Below are 24,091 nucleotides of genomic sequence, written 5' to 3' on the forward strand. Positions count from 1 at the left end.
AATTAAGAAAATGAGATGTATTGAGTTATGTACTAGACTGGTCCTGCAGTAGGAATAACCATATAAGGCAAGAAGGACTCATTCGCTGCTGTTGGGGCATTTAAGGTAAAGACTCAATATCATAACTTCAATGCACATTATTATCCAAATAAAAATGACATTTTGGTTCTACTTAACTATTTTTATATAGCACTTTAATTCCACTTTGCTACAGTCACTCTGATACTTAAATTTTTCATGGATGAAATAAAGATAATAAACAAGGAGATACCTTTTAAATAGTAGAGATAAGACAATTATGTTCATAGGCAATGTGTACTAAATAAGCCTCATAACTGTTTATAATCTAATCCATTCAGTTTTTAAACATAGAACTTTGTTTCTGTGTCACCTAATTGATTCATTAATGATGCAGGTGATCGAATATGAACTTAATGAAGTTTTAAGAAATTTGGATACCTAAGAGTCATTGCATACATATATAGATATGTATTTAAAGTTATTCAGCTGGGAATGCAGCTTTAATCTGACAAATTGTTATTCAAAATACACTAAATGCAAAATATATTCACCAAAATGGAGTTGGGGGAGGAAGTGACTTCCCTCAGGGTATACAATAATATTACCAGGATTACAGACCTTTAATTTTTTTCAATCTAATTGAATCCAATAGAATTACTGAAGGTTCTTAAGAGTCCCTATACCCTGCTGGGCTACTTTAATCTAAATATTGCTAGTTAACCTTGTTTTTCAAAAATACATTGGAAAAAGCTAAATGGAGCCTTTTTCCATAATCAGTTTACATTATGTTGCACACTAACTGTTGATTACTTTTTGCAGAGATGGATTATTTCCCTTATGCTACCTGAAATAATTTTTTCAACTAAAGTACTAGACACTGATTAAATAAAATACTTTTGTTTGTAAAGCCTCAGAAAACATATCAGAAGTGAAAAACAGATATGAAGAAACTAGGAAGAAAGCATCTTGGAGCTGATGTTAAAACACCTTCTGATTGATTTTATAAATCAAAGCATGTATAGCACTCCAGAAAGTTGAAATATTTCAAAGGCTAAGCAAAATGCAACATTTGGAAAACAAAAAATACAAAGCATGTCTTCATCATGCTTTTAATTCTTTTATCTTTAAGTAGTTGTATAAAAGGAGTTTCAATTTAAGAGTACGTCATATTTTTAAGAGTGGTCCTTCAGTGTACAAAATCTCAATAGATTACTTTTAAGGGAGGAAATAGTCCTCTAATTTTATTTTTTTAAAGAACTTCTGAGATGCTCATTGTATTTTTTCCATTTATGTTAAGACATAATAATATCAAGAACCTGTTGTAGCTATCTTATCAAACATGTCCAAACAATCTTTGCTTACTGATTTAAAGATCTTAATTTTTTTAAAAGATCTTAATTATGGCATTTCTTTTGTATCATTACAAGTAATTTTTTTATTAATTAAAGCCCTATAAAAATTATAGTAGTGAAGGTTCCTCCTTTACCCTTACCTTTGCCTTCCCTCAACCCCATTACTGTTTTGTTGTTGTTGTTGTTTCATCCTAAAACAATTCTAGACAGCAAGAGAGGTATGTTTCTTGGGCTAAGTCTAGGCTGTTAGCTAAATTAAGCCATTGTGACTCAAAATCCTCCTTTAATAAGGTTCATGCTGTCTACAACTTCATCATTTTCTGCTGAATGATAATTACTTTATTCAATCATGTTCAAGGTTTTAGTGAAAGCTAGCATTGATTGATTAACTTCAATTACCATGCTTACATTTGCATAGATAAAAACTGCTTTTCAATTTGTGAGTGGCACGCCAGTGGAAACCCTGCGCTGATATTTGCATTTCAATGTGAACAGTGAAGAATAAAGGTGGAAGAGAGGTCTGATCAGTGCTAAGCCCTTTCTGCTTCAGTGCTTAAGCATTTTTCCATAAACACTCTTGTTATGATGTTAGTTTGTTCAAACCACTCTGAGGTAACTGATGGAGGCTCCTGTTTACAAGCTTTTGTGACAATTGAGCAGTGTGGATTAAGGGGAAAGGACTCCCACAGAACCTTGCAGGCTGGCCACCATGTTAAAGAAGAATGAAATCTTCTGCAGCATGCACAGCAGCTCCCTAAAACCATCTGTATTTTGTGGATCCACTTTGTCTGCAACTGTTTGGCCCAGCCTAGTCTAACCTTGTTATAGCTAGGCCACTGAGCAGTTCCTTTGACACTACCTTGACCAATTCTGCTGGTCTTGGAACCAGCCTCTTGGTTTCTTCAGTCTCATTTTCTGTACAAACCCAAAAGAGTGTCCAAAGTGAGAAGACTAAGTCCTGTCATTCTTACCATATAGGCCTCACAATAAGACATTATTTATCATCTGTGTTTTGAGTATTCAGGTTTTTAGCATGTGCCTTATTTTCCTTGGCATTGAAAATGCAGATATTTAATGCAGCTCCACCTCCTCCTCCTCCTCCTTCTCCTCTTCTTCCTCTCTCTCTCTCTGTATATGTATGTATGTATGTATCTATCTCTTAGGTTAATCGGGCCTTTCTATACTATTCTTAAATTTACCCTGAAAAAAAAATCAGACTTTAAAAAAATCACAAAAGCTCCCAAGCTGAGAGCTATTTTTCATGTTAACTTGAATCTCTTATTTCTTCTTCAAGATAGCCCACAGAGTGGAACATCTGCCAATGCAGAACTCAATAACTATTTCTGTGAGTAGTATTTGTTTTTAAACAGCTTTTGACACTGAGTAGTACTCAAATCTTTTTGGTTGTGATGTTTTTGAAAACAAGAACTACAATTTTCTTAATGTTTCTACTTGAGTATCACATAGGTTTTCCTAAAGGAATAAATTCAAGGCCAGGTGTGGTGGCATACATCTGTAATCATAACTATGCTAAGCAGAAGAAGGAAGATCTGGTCTAAGATTGGCTTAGGCAAAATCTTGAGACTTTATCCAAAAAAGTAAAACGTGTAAGGGCATGGCTTACATGGTAGAGAAGTTGTTAAGCAATCACAAGGACATGACTTCCATCTCCAGTATGGAAATGCACACACACACACACACACACACACACACAAATACATATACACACAACCCCTACTACCACAAACACAACAACAGCAACAGTTTTCCATAAAGTAAATAGAAGTATTGAGAATGCATAAATTGGCAGATTCAACTACAGAATTTAAATGAAACTCCAAATTTCCATTAGAGATCAAGTGAATTCTAGAATACATAATTATGTAAAGTTTTAAAGTATATATCAATGTATGTATTATTTCTATCATTATGATTAAAATCACTTGACAGCTAAATTATATAGTTTTATAGTATTTCCTTTTTGCCAAATAAAAAATTCCTGGAGAATTCATATGATTTTATTTATTTACTTTTTCCATTCCTGGGGCTTGATCTCTGGGCCTGGACCTTGTCCCTGAGCTATTTTTGCTCAAGGTTAGTGCTCTATCATTGGAGCCACAGTTATACTTCTGGCTCTTTATGTAATTTGTTAGAGATAAGAGTCTCATGTATTTTCCTGCCTGGCCTCAAATGTCAGCCTCATGAGTAGTTAGGGTTACAGGCATGAGCCACCAGCACCCAGCACTTCATGTAATTTTTAAGAAATAGAATAATATATTATCTTTTTCCCAAATCATGCTTATTGTCATGGTTTAATCTGATCTGAAATTGTAAGGTAAGTATTCTCCACTTAAGGTATACTTTGTAATGTCCTATCACTCTCCTGCCTCTAACTTGAAGTACTGTGAAGTATACTGTGTGTTGCTTGCTTGGAGGATGGATCTGTCCATTTGAAATTGGCTTCTGGTTCTAATAAAAAGTTTAGCTATCAAATTGATAGCTCTGCCTCTCTCAGTATGCAAGCCAAGATCATTTCCATCAATGTTGGCCACCTTATATCAAAAGCAAGCCAGGCTCCTAAGACATTAACTCCTGCCAAATGTGAAAATATTGCCTGTTAGCCCTGGAGATGCTGAATGGATGAATGGATAGACTGTGTTTAGTGGATAAACCCAACTGGTGATAGGACAATACTGTTTGTAATACTTTTTCAGAGACATTCTTTAGCATTGAAAGTGTTCTGAGTAGGGATTGATTAACAAAGCAATTCCTAACTGGTACTTGTGACAAAGGATTTTGTATTTAAACTGAAGTTGCTTTGTCTTGAGGATAGAGATTATGATAGAAAGGAAAAAAATAGATTCCACTAAAGAAAAAGAAATTATGCTAAGAAAACAAATTGGAGAAAAATCCAAGATTCTTAAATATAATGGCAAAGATGTTCCTTCCATCAATTTAAGCAGTTTGGTCTGAAATATCCACCAAAATGTATATAACTTTCTTTGTAGTTAGTTTTATAACTGGTATGTAAATGTTATTTTGAAAGTTAATTTTAGTTGGATTGGATAATTAAGTGTAGAAAAAACGAAGCAGTCTTGAAAGTCAGTTAATTGTGTTGTCAAATCAGCATATTATATATGCAGTCATAATAGAAGGCAAAAAGACCACTCATAATAATTTGCATGGGTCAAATAAATCAACAGTAATAGTTTTAAAAACTGAAGTGAGTGACTCACAGTTGTCAAACATTTGTGGGGTCAACAAATAAAAATTTTGGTTGTAAAAGTGAATTGAGGAAACAGTGCTGAAATCAATAAATAAATTTTCTAAGATTGATCATATTATTCCCATCTTGATGACAGTCGTCAGTAATTTGGTCCATGAGGTGGCAACCATTTGCCCTTTTCCTTGTTGAATGAATCTCAGTATTCCCCAGAAAAAGTCCATCCTACTTTCTCATTTGACTATGTGATACCCCAGTTCTTTTTCAGTACCTCTGGGACTCAAAAATCTTGTCTACTATATAATTCTCATGGTAAGGAATGGAGCCATGTGTTCACATGGTGACCAGTGATATACTCTAAAACTACCTGGAGTTTTCTGTACTAAGGGTCAGAAATGTGAATTTTAATGTGCTTGCATACCCACTATGTGAACTTTGTCAATTCTTTGTAAAAATGTAGAATTGGGTTTCACCATATTCTTTCTTGTTTAATTATTAAAGATCATGTTTTCTTCATTTTCCATCCATCTCTTTATCTCCCCATTATTTTGATTTTCCTTCATTACGTTACTATTCAGAAATGTAATAATTTTACATGGGGTTCATTGGCATAGAGCAATTTTTCTTTAATTCATACCATACCACTAGTTTAAGAAAAAGTCAATCAAAGCCAGCTATCCCCAGGTCCTCTTCTGAATGCTTTCCTTCTGTATGATTTTTTTAAAAATAAAAATACTACATTTAGAGAAAAAATTTAAACACCCTGGAGAAATTAGTTAGTAATGAACTAAATTAAAGCTTTAAAAATATCTGGGTACTACCTTTGTAAAGATCTGTCAACTATTAAATATTTGGATTGATTAAGGAGTCACTAGAAATCAAAATGATCCTAGCAGTACCCCTGAACTCAAAGTCCAGTTACATGGAAATAGAATAAAAACATCTTCACTTACTGACATCTAATAAAAGAACAAGAAAAATAAAAGTGGACCACCTCAAATGAAAGGTCAGAAATTCATGTCTAAATTGTTATAGTTCTACCTGGCCATCCAATAAAAACAATGTGATTTAAGCAAATGTAGCAGAGACAAATATAATCTGTTTTAATCAAGTTTTGGAAAATCATTCATGCAACGTTCACCTCTCCTCCTTCAAACCTATTTCTTGATTTTTCTTTCCTCAGGCCAGATCTAAATTTGAATGAAGTTTGGATAGATATTCACAATCTTGGGTCAAAGGAAGGGAAACAGGGTTGAGATAGACAGGAGAATGAAGGCTTACGTCCTCCTAAATTATGTCCATCCAGGAAATATGTGAAATATTAGAAGCTAGGAATGATGTCTCCTTTTCTAGTATTGCTTCCTGTACCTTCTACACCAGCAGCCTCTTTTCCATTAAACACAGAATGCTGAAAAGTTAACATTGGCATTTCCTAATGGTTCTTTCATAACTCTGTCTTTTCATCTAGTAGAAAACAAACAAAACCTTGGTTTCTTCATCTGTAATGGAGGAAGATAATTTTCTGGCAATATCATTTGTTTTTCAGGGATACTGATGTGATAGGATTTTTTTAGAAATTTATTCTAAAACAATCAGATATTTTAAGACAATCTTCTCCTGGCATTTCAATATTTTTTTTCTTTTTTTTAAAATTTTTTATTGTGAAAATACCGTACAGAGGGGTTGCAATTACATGAGCAAGGTAATGAGTTCATTTCTTATCAAACATTGTTGCCTCCTCCTTTGTTTCCCCTTCTCTTCCCTTCCCTTCCCATCTCCTCCCCCCACCCCCTCCCCCACCCCCAAAGTTGTAAAGTTCGTTTTTTGACATAATGACTTGTACATCTCATCGTTGCAATGGGTCCACCTGTATCCCTATTGAAACAATTTGTTTTTGCCCTTTCCCTCCACAAATTATACCAACATCAAATACAATGAAAGCAGGGGTTATACCATGGGGGAGGGACATACAAAGCAACAAAGAAATCATCTTCTAAATATGTTAGAAACCATCACAAGAAAGAAAAAAAACATTTGAATACTGATCTTGGGGTTCATTTCACTTAGCATCAACTTATCTGACCTTTTCTGCTTGTCTCAGACATATACTAGTTATTGCAAATTAGGAAAACCATGGGACCTATGTTTCTTTGGGCCTGGTTTCACTTAATATAATTTTTCCAAGTCTTTTTTCTATTAAAAAAGCAAACTTTTTGTTTATTTATCCAGCATTAAAATAATAATTTTTGTCTTATCCTTGGAAAAATACAACGATTTTAAAAAATCCATAACCACAGGATAATCAAATGAAGGAATTTTCATGGCAGTGCCAGAAAAAAAAATCCCCCCTTCTGTCCATATACTAGATCATTTTTAAAAATGACATTCAAATGACAATCACATGGCACTGCCTTTGCTGAAGCTGCTATGCACGATGGTGCTAAACTCTGTATTATAATATACGGTACAGATGGCACCTACAGTATTTATGTAGGGATTCTGTCCACCCCTCCAAAAAAGATATATTTACTTACAATCGCTCAAAGCAGATGGATAGACAAATCTGTCTTCGATATTTAATACTAATATATTAATGTGCAAATGACTTATAACAATAGGTTTGTTTTCTAGAACCTAATGCAATGGTTGCCATAAGAACACAAATTATGTGTACATTTTAATGCATCTATGCTTTATAATTATGCATGGTTGTGTGCTGTTATAATTGACATAAAATATAAAACAGGTCAAAGAGCAGCTATTAAAACTATTTTTCATTTTGCTTCTTGACAGCTGGCAGCGCTGGTGCTTGGTACATTTAATAGGGCCATACATGGAATGCCCAGATAGTTATAGAATTGCAACCACATTAAAAAGCCTCCAGAATTTGTAACCTAATTATTTCAAACATTTTTAAAGCTGGTGATTTTATTTGGAAGATTCCTTTTTGAGACCAAATAAGTGCAGTGCTCTAAAATAGAAACAAATGAGAAAGAAGATTGTATAGAAGCAAGTGCGAGGGCATGTGTATTTGAGATCCAGAGTGATAGAAAGGGAGGGGGAATGATTCAGAGAGGAATTTTATTTCAGTATAAGATGCATTCTTTAATATATTTCTGGCATAGATAAAATTAAGAGGTTAGTCTCCATTTCACAGATGTACTACAACCAAAATTCTGTGTAGCTCTCACTCACTGTTTTTTTTTTGGTTTGTTTTTCAGCACACTTAAGAATCATTTGATTAAATTCTCATATCCTAAAGGGTTACACGGGAAGAGACTAGTTCTCTAATTACTTAATCCACTCAACCCCCTTGTGAGAAAGCTGAGCGCTAATATCCTTACCTCAGCAGCAGAGAGAAAAATAGAGGGAGGGGAAGTGACTTGCTCAAGGCTACTCAGCAAGCTTTTATCCAGGCCAGGATTGGGGCTGAGACGGGCTTTTCTGCCATGACCTCAGGCCCCTGCTATAGCTGCATAAAGCTTTGAAATTTTTCCGCAGTCCTCAAGAGGCTGAAGTCATCATTTTTCTTTTCTTTAACACTGTAGGGAGCTCTCAGTGAAAGAAATCCAACAAGTACAAAATCAACCATCAGCAATGCAGACTTACTTAAAAAAAAAACAAAACCATAAAACAAAACAAAATCCTCAGTGGACTCTTCAAATTCACACCATTTTGGAACTATAAAACAAAAATGTGAAATTTGTACTTGAACAGTTAGGATTTCTTACAGTCATGGTATGTGAACATAGCTGGTGTAATTTCCCCTTGTTTCCGAATTTTTATTTTGGCATAGAAAGATAATTCTTTTTAAACAGTTGGGGAAGGACACTTTTGCCTCTACTGAAACCAAAGCCTCATATCCTCCTATATGTTCTCAAAAGGTTTCCGTTCTATAAACAGTCTGAACAATTTCAGAGTTATGTAATATAATTAAAAGAAACTGAGGGAAAACAAAATGGATTGAGGGCTACTTTAGCATGCTTTCTGTGTATGTGGAGATTTTTCCGCTCGTACCAAGTATGTATAGACAAAACCAGACGGCAAATGAGTTGAATTAAAAATGGAGAGAAGAGTATCTTCCTCCAAATTTGCTAATGATGTATTCTCTAGTTTTCTAACCCAACAAAGTTCTGTTGCACATTGAGTAGCAACTGATCTTATTTGCCTGTTTCAGAGAGAAAATATCTGAATGAACAGGAATGTCAACAATGAGAATAACCACTATAACTATTACCATCCCTTTTTAACTGTAAAGAGAGGGTTGAAAAGATTGAGGGATTTATTCAAGGTCCTGAGTATGCTGAGGAGCAGAGCTGGCTTTTCAGACTCTAGGAGGAGAGTCTGGAATTAGAATCATTTCTTTTGTTCTCCTTGAAGTAGGAGAGCATAAGTGACAGAGGTCAGAGCCTGACTGATATGAGGCAGGAGATTATACAGTATTCATATACTAATAAAAATCATAATAACAAGACGTCATATAAAAATGAAAAAGGTGGGGCTGGGAAGGTGGCTCAGTGGTAGAGCGCATGCCTTGCATGCCAGAGGCCCTGGGTTCGATTCCTCAGCCCCACATAAGAAAAAAGAAAAAAGCCGGAAGTGACGCTGTGGCTCAATGGTAGAGCGCTGGCCTTGAGCTGAAGAGCTGAGGGACAGCGTCCAGGCCCAGAGTTTAGGCCCCATGACCGGACCCAAAAAAAAAAAAATGAAAAAGGTGCTGGGCACGAGGGGCTTACACCTGTAATCATAGCTACTCAGGAGGTGAAGTCTGAGGATAATGGTTCAAAGCCAGCCCAGGCAGGAAATTCCAAGAAATTCTTAGCTCCAATTAATTACCAAAAGTACTGGAAGTGGAGCTGTGGCTTAATTAGTAGAGCACTAATCTTGAGCAAATAAAGCTCAGGGAGGCCCACACCCTGAGTTCAAGTGGAGACAGGAGGAGGAGGAGGAGGGGGAAGAAGAGAGGAGGAGGGAGAGGAGGAAGACTGTTGTGACCCTACATATCAAACAATGTAAGTCTTTCACATTTACCAATAATTTGGCAATCCCCACCATTGTTTTGGTTAGTGAATATGAATATGCATTTATTTCTGAAAATCTACTTGTGTCCATACCTCTCCCAAAAACATACATAGTTGATTTTGCCAGATATATTATTGCTATGGCCTAATAGTATTCATCGGTTCAATCTCTTGATCCATCACTTTCAATTGTGGATGGTCTTACTTATATATCCTTTTGACTTGAAAGATATAAAGGAATCAAAGAGCATGACTTTGTCTGGTTTCATTGGGTGGATCTTTTTTTCAGAAGATATTGCTGATTACATAACTTTAGTTATCAGAGCTCTTTTAACTTTATCCTTCTTGTGTTTACCTTGATGAAGTTTATAACTTATTTCTGGGTAGGACAACTGAACCTTGGTACAGTATTTCAGCCAGTCCTTCAAATATATGGCAAAGTTGGAAGATATCTTAATTGGGAATGCTACACAGTTTTGTAAATTGATGGTGCTATATTCAAATTGGGTTGCAATTTTCCAGAAAGTATACACATTAGTTGTAATATAAAATACTAAAAGCTATCAATACTATCTGTATATAACTTAGTCCTCAAAATAAGTCATAATTTAATAGCTTCCCACGTCCTCAGGAGGTATCTGTATCTGTGCCTATATCTGTATCTGTGCCTTTGTAGCTTAAACCTTATTGTGTCATCAGCTGAAGAAATAATCTCAATGTTTCTCAAACAGTGGCAATTCAACAAAAGAAATAAAGCTCTTTTTTTTAACCCCTCCATAACCAATTATTTGTCAAGTTAAATTCATTCTTGCAACAAATATGTTCACTACTTGTCCTATGATCTTTATGCAGGGCTAATTTTCCCTTCCATCTTTTCTACTTGATGAAAACCTGTCATCCCCTAAACTGTTTTCTGACCCCACATTTACCAATAATTTGGCATTCTCTCAATATTGTTTCTCCCAATATTGCTTTTATTTCTGAAGAACTACTTATGTCTGTTGCTCTCTAAAAAGCATACAGCAGCCCTTTAACAAGATAAGGAGATTACCCTCAACACTGCCCCTATCTTCAGTTCTAGGTATTGCCCACACTTGCGCTCTACCTTAGGGACTCAGAATTCTTCACCATTGACCAGACTGTGCCTTCTCATGCTGCTTGTACTGCACAAGATGTTCTTGCCTTTTAAACAGCTTATTTTATTTTTAGTTCTCTGCTACATAAATTTTTATGTTGTTGTTGGGCAGGGTTGGGGGTGAGGGCCTGGGCACTGTCCCTGAGCTCTTTTGCTCAAGGCTAGCATTCTACCACTTGAGCCACACCTCCATTTTTGCTTTTTGGTAGTCTCATGGACTTTTCTGCCACTTCAAATTGCGAATCTCAGATCACGGCCTCCAGAATAGCTAGGATTACAGGCATGAATCATTAGTGCCCTGCTACATTTCCATATTTTAAATCCCAGCTCAAATGTTCCTTCTCTTCCAAAGCCCTCTCAGTCCCCATCCACACCCATTAACCTCCTATCCCAATTAAAATAACTAAATAATCCTTCGTTGTTCTCCATCAAACCGTGATTATACTTCTATTGTGATAACTATGAAATCTTGTTAGTTTATCATTTACTTGACTATTTTGGCTGGGGAAAAAAAAGTCTTTTCTTGGTCAGGAATTGGTGGTTATTTATCCATTTGTCCTTGGTTAAGGGTTTTACATATAGTAGGTACTCAGTAAATGTGTACTAAACTATGTGCATTGGACATAATCTAGTTGCCTCTTGTGTCACCAGGTGCCCGCTCAACAGTATCACTGAGGGCAATTCCAGCTGTGGTGTGATTGGGCTTTTTTTTCTGTTGGGCTATCAGGAGAGACCCTAAGGTCACATTCTGGGCATAGTGAAAGGTATCCATGGAGACAGGAGGATTTACCCTTGGGAGCACTTGCTAAGGAAAGGGCATGCAGTCCCCCTCAGATCTCTAAACTCCTTTGGAATTTGCACACAGGAGGTTCTGGAGGCTCTGTATAGTGTTTCTGTTTCTCAGTTTTGCATGATGGGAGTGCGGGGGCAAGGTTGGAAAGAAGGCAAAATCCTCCTTCTTGCATAAAGCATATGTGGGGAACCCTCTGGCCTCTAGACAAGGGAAAGAGCCAGGCAAAATGTGTAATGCTAAAAGATTCAAAGAAAAAGAAAGAAAATAGATGGCACATTTTATAAAACTGAAACTCGTAGGATGTCTAGGAATTCAAAACACTTTTATTGCCTTAAAAAACTTACCCTAGCAATGGTTCCATGGATGTCTATTTTTCCGGTAACGGAGATAGGAATAAAGGGTGCTTCTTGTCTCTTGGTGCCCTACAGCCCACTTGCTATTAGTAACACAGCTTACATTGTAGCCCACATTGTGTAATTACAACCAGTCTTTATGAGCAACTAAGCCAGCTGGGTAGTTGATGTCAGTTCAGATTTCAGGGTGTGGATGATTATTGGTATGGGGAATAGGACTGTGAATCCAAAATATGATTCTGTAAATCCAAAATAGGAGCAGGGTTCTTCAACAAAATGGCAAAGATCAGACTCACTTTTCTCTACATGTTGTGTTTGGTTTTGAACTAAAAGGGAAAGAAGGGAGGACAAGTGAAAGTTTGCTACCAAAAGCACAAAATACTCTGACAATTTTTGTATGAAGCCCTGGGGAGCGAGCAGAACACAAATGACTGTAGGCTTTGTTCCTCCAAATGTCAAAGGTTACTAAAATAGGAGTGAGAAAAGATGAAATGGAGGCTTTGAACGTGCTGCATTATGTCATTCTATCGCAATCTCATTCAGGGACATCCAATTGCTGCCTCTCTCATTGCTAAGCATGTTTTCTAATTTCTAATCCCCCTACTTCTACTCCCATTAAAATAAGACCACACCCCACTCCCATTAAAATAAAACTGAATCAAAAAACCTTGAAATAGGAATGACTATGGGGAAGGAAAGATTGGAAAAAGTGTATTTGGTTGTTCTGTTTCATATGAATGCATTTTGTTACATATTATTTAATGATGTGGTATTATATAGATTATTTAAAATTTTGGAAAATTATATGAATAGTTAATTCATTTACCTGAAATCTTATTATTTGAAGATAAGCAAAATAAATAGTTGATATTTCAACATATTGCTTTTCCCCCCAATAATGGGAAATCATGCACATTTTTTATTATGAGCACATATCATTTCTTCTATTTTCCTTATTTTAATATAATATACAATGCTTCTTATTACACAATATTTTTTCAGAAATATTTGTTGTACTCTTCAACACCAGTCAGGCATTATCTTATTGGTTCTCTGATTTGTAATATCTTTTGTTTTCTTATTTCATATACTTACTAAATAACCATTTGGATATATTTCACCTTGAGCTGTCTTTTTAAATTATTTTTTAATCCATTGATGGGATTGTTTGGATCTTAAGAAATAATTTGTAGTAGATTATGATTTTTGGCTATCCTAATGGTAGTTTGTAATACAAATATATTTTATTTATGGAATAAATAAACCTTTTGGAGTATAGATCCTTTATCTTTGTTATAAAGCACTTCAGCCTTTGGTTGTATAGTTATAAAGGAGATAGTCATATTGGTTATATACATATAGAATATAGATGTATGCTATATAGTGTATATATACATACGTATATACAAATTTTATTCAAGTTTAGTATTATTTTACCCTTTTCATGTAACCCACTGAAATTTCTTTCTGTGCATGTGGTAAGGTAGGGCTCCAACTTTATTTTCTTATGGGTGAAAAACCTGTTATGACAGTACCATTTATTAACTTATAACATTTTTATATTCAAATTTAATATATGCTAGGTATATTGAGATTTAGTTCTTGATCATTTATTTAATTCCAGTGATCTATTCTTCATTCCCAAGGCAAAAAAATCTTAAATATAAAATCTATAGTATGTTAACTAACTAGGAAAACAAAGCTTCCTTCCATATTCTATTTTACTTGCTTCATACATGCTAGGCAAGCACTAACCCTACTTTTTGCTAAATGGTTATATTGTAGATAAAGTCTCATGGAATTAAAAACAAACAACAGGGTTAGGGGCCAGGATATGGCTTAGCAGCAGCATGCTGGCCTAACATGCATGAAGCCCTGGGTTCAATTCCTTAGTGCCACAAAAACAGAAAAAGCCGGAAGTGGCTCCGTGGCTCAAGTGGTAGAGTTCTAGCCTTGAGCTAAAGAGGCTCAGGGACAGTACTCAGGCCCTGAGTTCAAGCCTCAAGCCTGGCAAAAAAAAAAAAGGAGGGGGGGATTAGCTTCAAATTGAAATCCTCCAGATCCTAACTTCTATTAGTACTTGGCTGCCTCCTCCTCCTCCTCCTATTCCTCCTCTTCCTCTTCCCATCTTTTCTCCCCTCCTCTCCTCTCCTTCCTCCCCCTCCTTTTCCTACTCTTCTACTTCTTCAGGAAATGGTATAGTTCCTTCAAAACTACATTGAGTCTTAATGACTTTTGTGACATCTACATTTTTAACATTGAAAGACTAAGTTTCTTATATACTACATGAGCTAAATCAGACAATTCTGAGAGATATTATGATTTTTTTCTATTTCAAAAGTATTATATAATGACTGAAAAGTGTCATGAAAACATCCCAGTCATGGAAAAAGAATTAACCACGTTTGGTCTTTAGAGGATCTTTTATCTTTCTATTCAAAATGAGATTAGATTGTACTTTCTATACCTCACATTTTATGTATGTGTCATATATTATGTATATTTCATGTATATATGTGTGTATATGTTGGTACATACAGAATTTTCTTACTTTTAGTAACTATATGCTATCCCATTAGATGTAAGAATCTGTAATTTATTTTATCAGTCCTCTAGTTATACATATATATATATATGTATATAATACATAATATACATATATTCCAGATCAATGCCAAACAAATGGTAAAAATATGTTAAGGAAATTAATAGATATGTATAATATACTGTAAAAAGTCTCACATCTTTAAAATGTTTAAACCATATTATCAATTTACCCTTTTAAAACATAGTTGGTGGGCATCTTTATCAAGTGTCTTTACTTTTAAGTTAAAAAAATTCCAGAACTTTGCACTTAGCAGTCTGCCAAATTTTTAGCAATCTTTGTCCATAAATGTTAAAGTAATGGCACACATGTGCATATTCCCTTTTCAATAACCCTCCTAGTGGTAACAGTCATTGAAATTCAGCATCGTGATGGAAGTATCTGTAGACGCTCAAAACTTTATCTGTATTATTTTAAAATTACAGTTAGCTCACCTTTATCTTCAGGCATATACTTTTTTTTAAAAAAAACCACTGAATGAAGATTTTGAGCTTCATCAAATCACACTGTTTTACCTATGGCAATTGAATATGTTCATGTGTATAATGAATTTTTAAAGAGAGCTCAAACACTGTCCAAAATGCGTTCAATTCCGCCTATCTTTATTACCCTCAAATCTCCTTCAGCTTGGTGATTGGTGCCATCATGTCTTCCATTATCCAATGCTCCAGCCTAACAGCAGCTATTTTTAATCCCTTCTTTTCTGACACAATTTAATCCATATAGCTGACCAATTCTTCCTCCCAATACATTTCATGTCTGTCTTCACCTTATCTGCTCTGTGTCCAAAAACCCTCCCAACAGCTTGCTGATGAATTTACACTCAAACTTCACCCTTTAACTCCTTCCAAACTGTCTGCTGTTTTCTCATATAGTTTTCCAATTGCTTCCCTATGGACAAAGGCTATGTCAAGCCTTTTCCCTCTTCTAAAGCGTGGGCTTGTTGTCCTGTCTACCTGGCACACTGTTTTCCTGATTCACCATTTTTCTGCCTTTCCTGAGCTTTCCTTGTGGCTGGCTGTGCCTGTTTATTCAAGTCACAAATCAATGCAATCTCTTTTTTTAAGTTAAGTTACTTTATTGTCATTATAGCAGTGATGTACAGAGGGATTACAACTACATGAGTCAGACAATGAGTGTATTTCCTTTCTTACAGTGTCTTCTGTTCTCTTATTCCCTCCCAGTCCTATTCTCTGGTCTCCACCCATGGCTTGTACAGTTCACTGTCATCAGTGTCTAGTGAGCTCCACTGCTGTACTTCTGCACCTTCTTTTCCCTCCTCAAGTTCTGTACCCTAAAATGTCCCTTTCCATATAGTATTTACCACAGAATATTTTGTACATTTCTGTTTGTACATTTCTGTTTTTTTTCTCCTGCTTCTAGAATCTCTGATACTAGGGATCCTTTCTCGGTTGTTCACCAGGTATTGCTTATGCCTGTAACAGTATTTGACAGTCAGAAAGCATTCAATACATATTTATGGAATGGATAAATTTCTGAAGCATACGTTTGCTTTGTAGCCCCCTCATGAAAGACTAAATTTCCTTACTTGGATGCTGACGCACACTTCATACCATAAACACAACTTGGAGCTTGAATAGTATAATTCTATTGTGGTAATAGGCTCCAGTGCCTTTGATGAGCTTATGTGATTGAGAAAGGTAAGTTAGGTCTAGAATCTAGAACATATGCACACTTATACTAGTCAAATAACAGCATTGCAAAAGGGAAACAATTAGGAGCTTTTGACTGAAATATTTATCTGTAAAAGCTTTTGTTATTGGTGTTTGTAATCACTTTAAACATATTTGGAAACTTTTCCAGAATTTTTTTCATTTGTTTTTATTGAGATTTAACTTTACACACACTAAAAATACATGAAGTTTATACCTGAATGAATTTCCATAGCTGTTTAATATCTGGTGTAGCCACATAGATGAAGCTATTGAAAATCTCCAGCATCTTGGAAGATTCCCTTATGCCTTTTCTCTGTTAATACCTGCCTTTTCGTGTAATAACTTTATCAATGTAAATGAAATTTACGTGGCTTTAACTTAAAATAAGTAGGTGCTGTTTGTATCTGGCTTCTTTCCCTTAATTTAATGTTGGTGAAATTCATCCTTGTTACGGGGAAGGGTACAGTTTCCTCCTTATTTGCCAGTGTTAGTCTGAGATTACTTTGCATTCATTCGAAAGCAGAACTTTAAACTTTTTCACTTCAAGCTTCTTAAAAATCAGAACTGGTGACTTGGTAGTGGTCTTGTCTAATGGTTTTTGAATGCTCTTCTTGAGGGAATATGTGAGGATAATGTTGAACCAGCAAGTTTCTTAATCCAACTGAAGTAGTTGGTCACAATCTACATTAGATGAACATCTTGAGTTGAACTTGAGCATGCAGTCAACCTGAACAAAATGAGCTCAGTCACACAAGGCCAGATTTCTTAATTAGTTCTCAGTGGCAAGAACATTTTATGTTTCCAAAAGTCAAGTACAAATTCTGCAAGTGACACAATTCAAGAAGACTTCAGAAGAGTGAATTAAACTTAGCCTCCCACTGTCATCTGCAGTATCTGAAGCCATATTCATTTATTTCTCACTGCTAGTGTTCTTAGAAGCACCAATATGCTATAATAAAGAAGTAGCTGTGAACTTTATTGAGGGATCATTGAATTAAGTAATACAGTGCAGCTCCTTCTGCCTGACCTTTGGCAGGTAGCTCTATCCCCCCTCTTTTCCTTTATTTATTTTTTCTCATTCGCTTAGACCTATTTCTATCAAAAGACACATATTAAGTGCATAAATCCATCTGAATACATTGTATTGAGTCGATCCTTTTATACACACATGCCACTTTAAAGCAAGAAGGATTTTAAAAGTCAAGAAATGAAATATAAATAAGTTTGTTTTTATTTGTTTTGTTTAGCTTCACTCGATGTAGGGTAATTTATTTGTAGTTTAGAGACTGTATTTATAAATGTTACGAACAGAATGTGGTGATCCAATGTGTTGACACTTTTTTTTTTATTACTATTGCTGTTAATAATGAATGCAAGCCTTCCCTTCCAAGGCTCAAGCACACATCTCCCGAAAACTCATTGCAGAGACAATAATCTACCAAAAGCCAACACTACAAGGTCCCAAATCTGCCCATCTTCAGGTATATCTATAGAATCTTTACTTTTTAGGTTTACCTTATCTGAATCTCATGTAAGTAAGTTGAGGATTTCCCATTATTTTTTGTAGTTGGTGGTTATTATCAGATCAGCATCTTATGCTCAATTATAAAGATAAATAGCAGCCCCGTGACAGCTGACATCTGAGGATTATGGTTTGAAGCCAGGCCAGGAAGGAAACTCTGAGACTCTTATTACCATTTAACCCCCCAAAAGCCAGAAGTGGAGCTGAGGTTCACATGATTAAGTACTAGCCTTGAGCACAAAATCTCAAAGATGGTAACAGGTTCTGAATTCAAGCCCCACTACCTACACACACACACACACACACACACACACACACACACACACACACCAAATCAACAACAACAACAAAACCCAAAAGGTAAAGGTAAATAATCTATCAAGGTGCTGTGGCTAACACCTATAATCCTAGCTACTCGAGAGGCTGATACCAGAGGATCAGGGTATAAACCAGCCTGTATGGACAAATCCAAGAGACATTGATCTCCAGTTCACCAGCATAAAATAGTGGAGATGTGGTTGAGGAGGCAGAGCACTAGTCTTGAGCAGAAAAAGTAAGCAAGAGCCCAAAGCCCCAAGTGTGAGTCCCAATACCAACGTAAAAAATAAAAAATAATAATCTAACGAAAACTAATACTAAGTACAATTCCTCCATGGGCTTAGAATGTTTAAATACTTATTTTTCAGGTGATTTGAAATCAGTTTTCATATTTTAGTCTTATAATTGAATTGTGTTATACAGATGGTTGACACTTCATTGGAAAGATCTACTGCTCTAATACAGAGAGGTCAAATTACCCAAATAGTTTCATTTTTTTTCCCTGCTTAAATATGAAAAACATAAACATTTTTGTAGAGAGTGTGAAATATTAAAAAATGAAATTATATATCTTTAGGTATTTATTGTCATCAAACATTTAATTCGTAAAACTTGACTTTTAGGAAAATAATATTATCTTGAGGTGTTTTTCTATTGCAAATTATTTTGCTTTAAGATATCAAAAAGCTCTTGCAATTGCTTACACCACTCCTTTATCCAGGCAGAAATGTGAATGAAAAGACTGAGCTCAAGGCAGCTCTGCAAATTAATGGGTAACAGAACAAAATGATTATAGGTATCCATTAAAAATCATTCTTAGCATATAAAAAGACAGTAGCATGTCAAAATAAAGCTTCATATTTCCCTTCTGGTTTAATCTCAGTTTTTTTTCTCATTGCCATCTGTTGGGTAAATGTGACTATGTTTGAGACAACTCCACCTGTATGTCTTCAGTACACGTCCAATTTCCTGTTCTCTGTGACTACAGCTCTTCCCACCAAAGCATACCTTCTGCCCCATGACAGATAACAAAGACAAGAAAATTGATGAGCCACTATTGCTTGAAGTTGAACAAAGAATCAAAAAGAATAATAACCATAATTGATTTATGTAATTTAATATTTAAAAATCTATATGCTTATAATGATAAAGAAAAAGCAAATGAATAATAAACTCTTGTTACATTTTTACTTATTTAATTATTTTATTTTTATTTTTATTTTGTCAGGTGTGGGGCTTGAACTCTGGGCCTGGGCGTTGTCTTTGAGCTTTTTAAAATTTTTATTTATTTTTTTTATTTTTAAGTCATTGTACAAAGGAGTTGCCATTCAACACAGCAGTTTATAAATGCAATGCATCTTGATCAATACCACCTCATTATTACTACTTCTAAGCATGACTTTAACACCTGCTCTCTAAAATATGGTAGCTTTAGGGGAAAGTCTTACCTATATCTTTCTTTTTGTAGAACTGTCTATAGTCATAGAGGCCACTTGTAAGGGAACATTCTAAGCTTAGAGGGATAATATTAAATATGTTAACAGAGAAAAATACTTAATATTTTAAAATCTAGCATTTATTAGTTTACACATCTTTGGGTATTCATTATACAGTGTGCTCATCTTTTCCATATGTTTAAAATTTTTCATATGAAGAAGAAATTGCCATCATGCCAACAAGAACATAAAATTGAAGACAGTAACTTGAATTGAAGAGACATATTTATTGCATATGTTCTCCATATTGTGAATTATCACCCTCATTTAAGAAAGTTTCTTCTGAGGTCAAGCAGGTATATAGTTTAGATAAAACAAGCCATTCTTTCACCCCAATAAATCCAGGAACCATTTATTCCCAATTGCAACCTCTTCAAATACAAGTTTGTCAGCAGGGAAGGAAGAATAAAGGTGCATCTTGACTTATGATGGATCCCTCATTAATAGAAAACTTCTAAAGTGAAAAATTCATCCGAACAACTTAACCTGCTGAACACCATCTTGGTGGACTAACTGGAAATTTTCTGTTTATCATAGCCAAAGAGAACCACACCACGACAGCTTCTGAGAAGCTATAAAACTATACCCTCTTCTAAGGAGTATTATCGAGGAAATCAGCACAGTACAGATACATCTTTAAATACATGTGTGTATGGGTGCACACACCCCGCCTCCCCACTCACATGCAAGTGTTAAGGGTTTTAACACATTCTAAAAGTGATACTCCTTAATCCTTATATAAACAGCCAACATTGTTTAGTGAATCCAAGATTTATAAAGAATATTAGATGAGATGCACAAATGGAAATGTACTTATCAGGGAATAAAGGAGTTAAAAATCTTTGATCAAAAACATAATGTTCTTGGGCTGGGATGGTGGCTCAGTGGTAGAGTGCTTGCCTTGCATGCATGAGGCCTGGGTTGGATTCCTCAGCACCACATAAACAAAAAGAAAAAAAAGCCAGAAGTGGTGCTGTGGCTCAAGTAGTAGAGCGCTAGCCTTGAGCTGAAGAGCTGAGGGACAGCGCCCAGGCCCAGAGTTCAGGCCCCATGACCAGACCCAAAAAACAAAACAAAACAAAACAAAAAACCCCCAAAATGTTCTTTTGATTATTTACAATGATTGATTAAAACAATATTTCAAAGATGATGTTTGGCTATTTTCTAATCTCTCCATATCCTTACTAATCCAATAGCTAACTTTATTTTCCACAAATACTCTATTTTTCTGTATTACTTAAATAATTAACATTTTCTCTTTTGGTATGATGAAGTATTGTATCTGTTATATACATACCAGTAACAGCTAACCTACTGCTTTCTTCCATTGACCAGACTCATTATAGTGTTTTACTTGTTTGAGTTTTACAGCATTCAAATATAAAGCAAGAAGTCTCTTTCTCTTTTTGTTTAATCATTGAGATGAAATTTTATATCACTTAAATAAAATTTGTTTTATTTCAAAATTTGTTCCAGGTTCTTAAACTTTGGTTTGCATTTTGCCTATTATTTGGTTTGGAGATTGACAGACATAAAAGATGTAAAGCTCCTTTTTCCATAGAAATGTGGTACACATTTCTGTTTCTGGAAGAATATTTTGTTTTTTAGAAGTACCAGGGTTTGAACTCAGGGCCATACACTTGATCACTTGAGCTACACTCCCAGCCCTTCAGACTTTACTTTTTAGCTAGAGTCTCTAGTTTTTACCTGAGGCCAGGCCTCAGAGGACTGAGAAACTCATGCCTCCCTTCACAAGTAGCTGAGATTATAGTTGTGAACTACCACTTACCTTGACTTTGAGACAGCGTTTCTTACCTCTGACTTAAGCATAACTGATAGTACTAGCATGTGCCACCATAGCCAGGCTACATTGTATTTTTATCCACATGTATTTGATAAAATATATGTGAAGATATTGATATTTATTTGGAAACATATAAGCATTTGCCTAGAGAGATTATGTTCATATGAAATTTGTTAAGGCTAACAATCCCTAGTCAGTGTCTTGATCAGAAAAAATGAGACAACCACAAAATATCCTTTTGTTTATACAATGTACATGTAACTTTGTTTAAATGCTACTGTTTAGAAATTATTGGCAAATTTTGCATTTGCATTTCAGAGGCACATTTGAGCCTCAGGAATCAATTTGTATAGCCTAGAAGTTTGCAGTGCTTTGGACTTAGAGAAAGCAGAATGTGAGAGTCCACAGGCATTCCCATGATTCTAAAGTAGAGTAGGTTAAAAATTGATAACATCTTTCAGTTCCATTGTCTCACCATAGCACAGAGATAATAGAGCTGGGCATGGACTTATAATCTCAGCATTCTGGAGACTGAGGTAAGAGGATGTCAGGTTTGAGGGTAGCTTCAAGCTTCTGAGACTCTGTCTCCAAAAGCCATTATTTTAACAATAGCAACAAACCTGCTCTGCTGTGACATTTGTAATAGAATTGAATGAGACAGTGTAGTTAAGTCACGATGTCATTGATGTCAGTTCACAGGGAGCTCCCAACATTTATCTGTCATTCCAATCTTGAATAAGCACCTAACAAAATTTCAATCGAATTCATAGGTCCTCTCCTGAACAAACTTTTGCATATTACACATGTGAGAAAGCAGTTTGAATCTGTTGAATGTCTTTCCTACTTGGGATAGCCACTGAAGATGACTGTCAAGTTCTTCCTTTGTCTTTGGGTTTTATAAGTGGCCACAGCTTTATTCTCCTTGCATCCTTTATAGTTTTTCTTCATTGAGGCTCTTACCCTCTCCCAGTCCAGCATTCAACATTCACCGAGACCGCTCTGCCTACCCAGGGAGGAGGGAACAAGAATCTACCTGAAGCCCAGATACCATCATCACAGCTTGTTCTAGCCATGGTGACTCCAATACTTCACTCCATCTTTTGGGCTTGTTTTATGAAACCCATGAGCCTGAGTTCACTACCTTCATGTCCACTGTACTGCATACCTAATAAAGACGAAATCAGCTAATGACTATAAGAAACATAATCTTATTAATAAAGAATTTAATTATTTCAATGTACATATCACTTATTTTAAAATAACAATGTGCATATTTTAATATGCACAGCTATAGACTAACTGGCATGAAAATAACATAAGGATGCCTATCTCTTTAGGAAATACTACATATAGTTTATATAAATTCCATGTTCTCTTTTCTCCTCCCCTCTTTCCTTCCTCTCTTTTTTCCCCTTCCCAAGCTTCCCTGCCCTTCTTTTCCTTTCATTTCCTTTCTATTCATTTGCCTTCCCTCCTTTCCCCTACTTCTTTTCCCTTTCCCTTCCTAGCTCTCCCCTCCTCCTCCTTTCTTTTCTTTTCTTTCTCTCTCTTCTTAGTTTTTCTTTCTTTCTTTCTTCCTTCCTTTCTTTCTTCTTTCTTTTGTTCTTTCTCTCTCTCCCTTCCTTCCTTCATTTGTTCTTTCCTTTTTGTTTCTCTCTCACTCTCTTTTCCATCTCTTTATAGCAATTACTAAAAAGGGACATATATTTTCTGAATTTGTGTTATTATCTATTAATGTAATAGCTATTTAATTCTTCTCATGTATGTAAGGATTTCAACAGGCCATTACTTCAAGATTAAGATTGGAAAATTTTTAGTTTTGGTGATTTTATCTTATGCTATCACGATTTAGAGGAATCTTGTTATTGAGTGTGTACACTGATACAATAAAGCTAGATTTGCCCTGATTACACACTTGTTTTCCCTACCATTTTTAATACATCACATGATTTCACTCAGAATGTTGTAATCAATAAAGTTTTCATCTATTATCTCAACTTAATGTCCTGAAATGAAAACCCAAGCAACAACTTAGAAATTAGTTTAACTTGTTAATTTACATTTTTGAGTTTTCAATTCATTAAATCAAATTGATCAAAACTGCCATTTTCTCCAAACTGGCAGACACATTTTAAATGCCATAAAACTCAGATTCCCTGACTACTTTCTTTTATTGAGCAATGGTCCTTAAGTGATGACATCCATTGTCAAAGGCATCTACCAAAAAATACAGCAATTTTTGAAAGAGAAACGAGATTGTCTTTTTAAGTAATATAACCCCTGTGCAATTTTCTCTCTTTTTTTGACCCTTTTGATTTCCTGAGGGTTTTAAGTAAAGACCTCCAATTTAAAACCTATTATTCTGTAGGAGCTGCTTTTCCCCTCCCCCAACTGCAACTTTGCTGTAATCTCTGCCCTGTTATTTTCTGACTTTTTCACTTTGCTTAGCTCTGAGGTGCACTTAGGATATAGTCCAGGATATGTGTATGAATATATGATGTGCATTCAGCAGTTCAAGAATAAAAGTAATTTTAAATATTTTAATATCAACTTATTCTTTCTTTTTATCACAATCCATAGAATGCTTCCTAGCTTTAATTTCTTGTTGCTGTTGTATTTTTTAAGCTGCATAGATATTGTTGAAGTCAAATTTTCAAGTGATGAAAAAATCATCTAAAAAATAGTCATTAAGAAATCATGATTTCATTTCCACAAGGTGGTTGGCCTTGTTTTTTATCATGTAGAAGACCATGGCAATGAAGAGAAGATGTT

The 24,091-nt window shown here is 35.2% G+C and overlaps 1 protein-coding gene across 1 annotated transcript in view; it reads left to right on the top strand.

The window, feature by feature from the left end:
- Gpd2 (glycerol-3-phosphate dehydrogenase 2 (mitochondrial)) overlaps positions 1-2,718 on the top strand; it is a 161,169-nt gene extending 158,451 nt beyond the window's left edge. The window contains exon 18 of the mRNA XM_013030067.1: positions 2,668-2,718. Coding sequence (XP_012885521.1) covers positions 2,668-2,671 — 4 coding nt within the window. The 3' untranslated portion in view covers positions 2,672-2,718. The remainder of the gene's footprint in view (positions 1-2,667) is intronic.
- The last annotated feature ends 21,373 nt before the right edge of the window (positions 2,719-24,091 follow it).

The sequence above is a fragment of the Dipodomys ordii genome, unplaced genomic scaffold (assembly GCF_000151885.1).
Source record: "Dipodomys ordii isolate 6190 unplaced genomic scaffold, Dord_2.0 Scaffold5, whole genome shotgun sequence".
Classification (NCBI taxonomy): Eukaryota; Metazoa; Chordata; class Mammalia; order Rodentia; family Heteromyidae; genus Dipodomys; species Dipodomys ordii.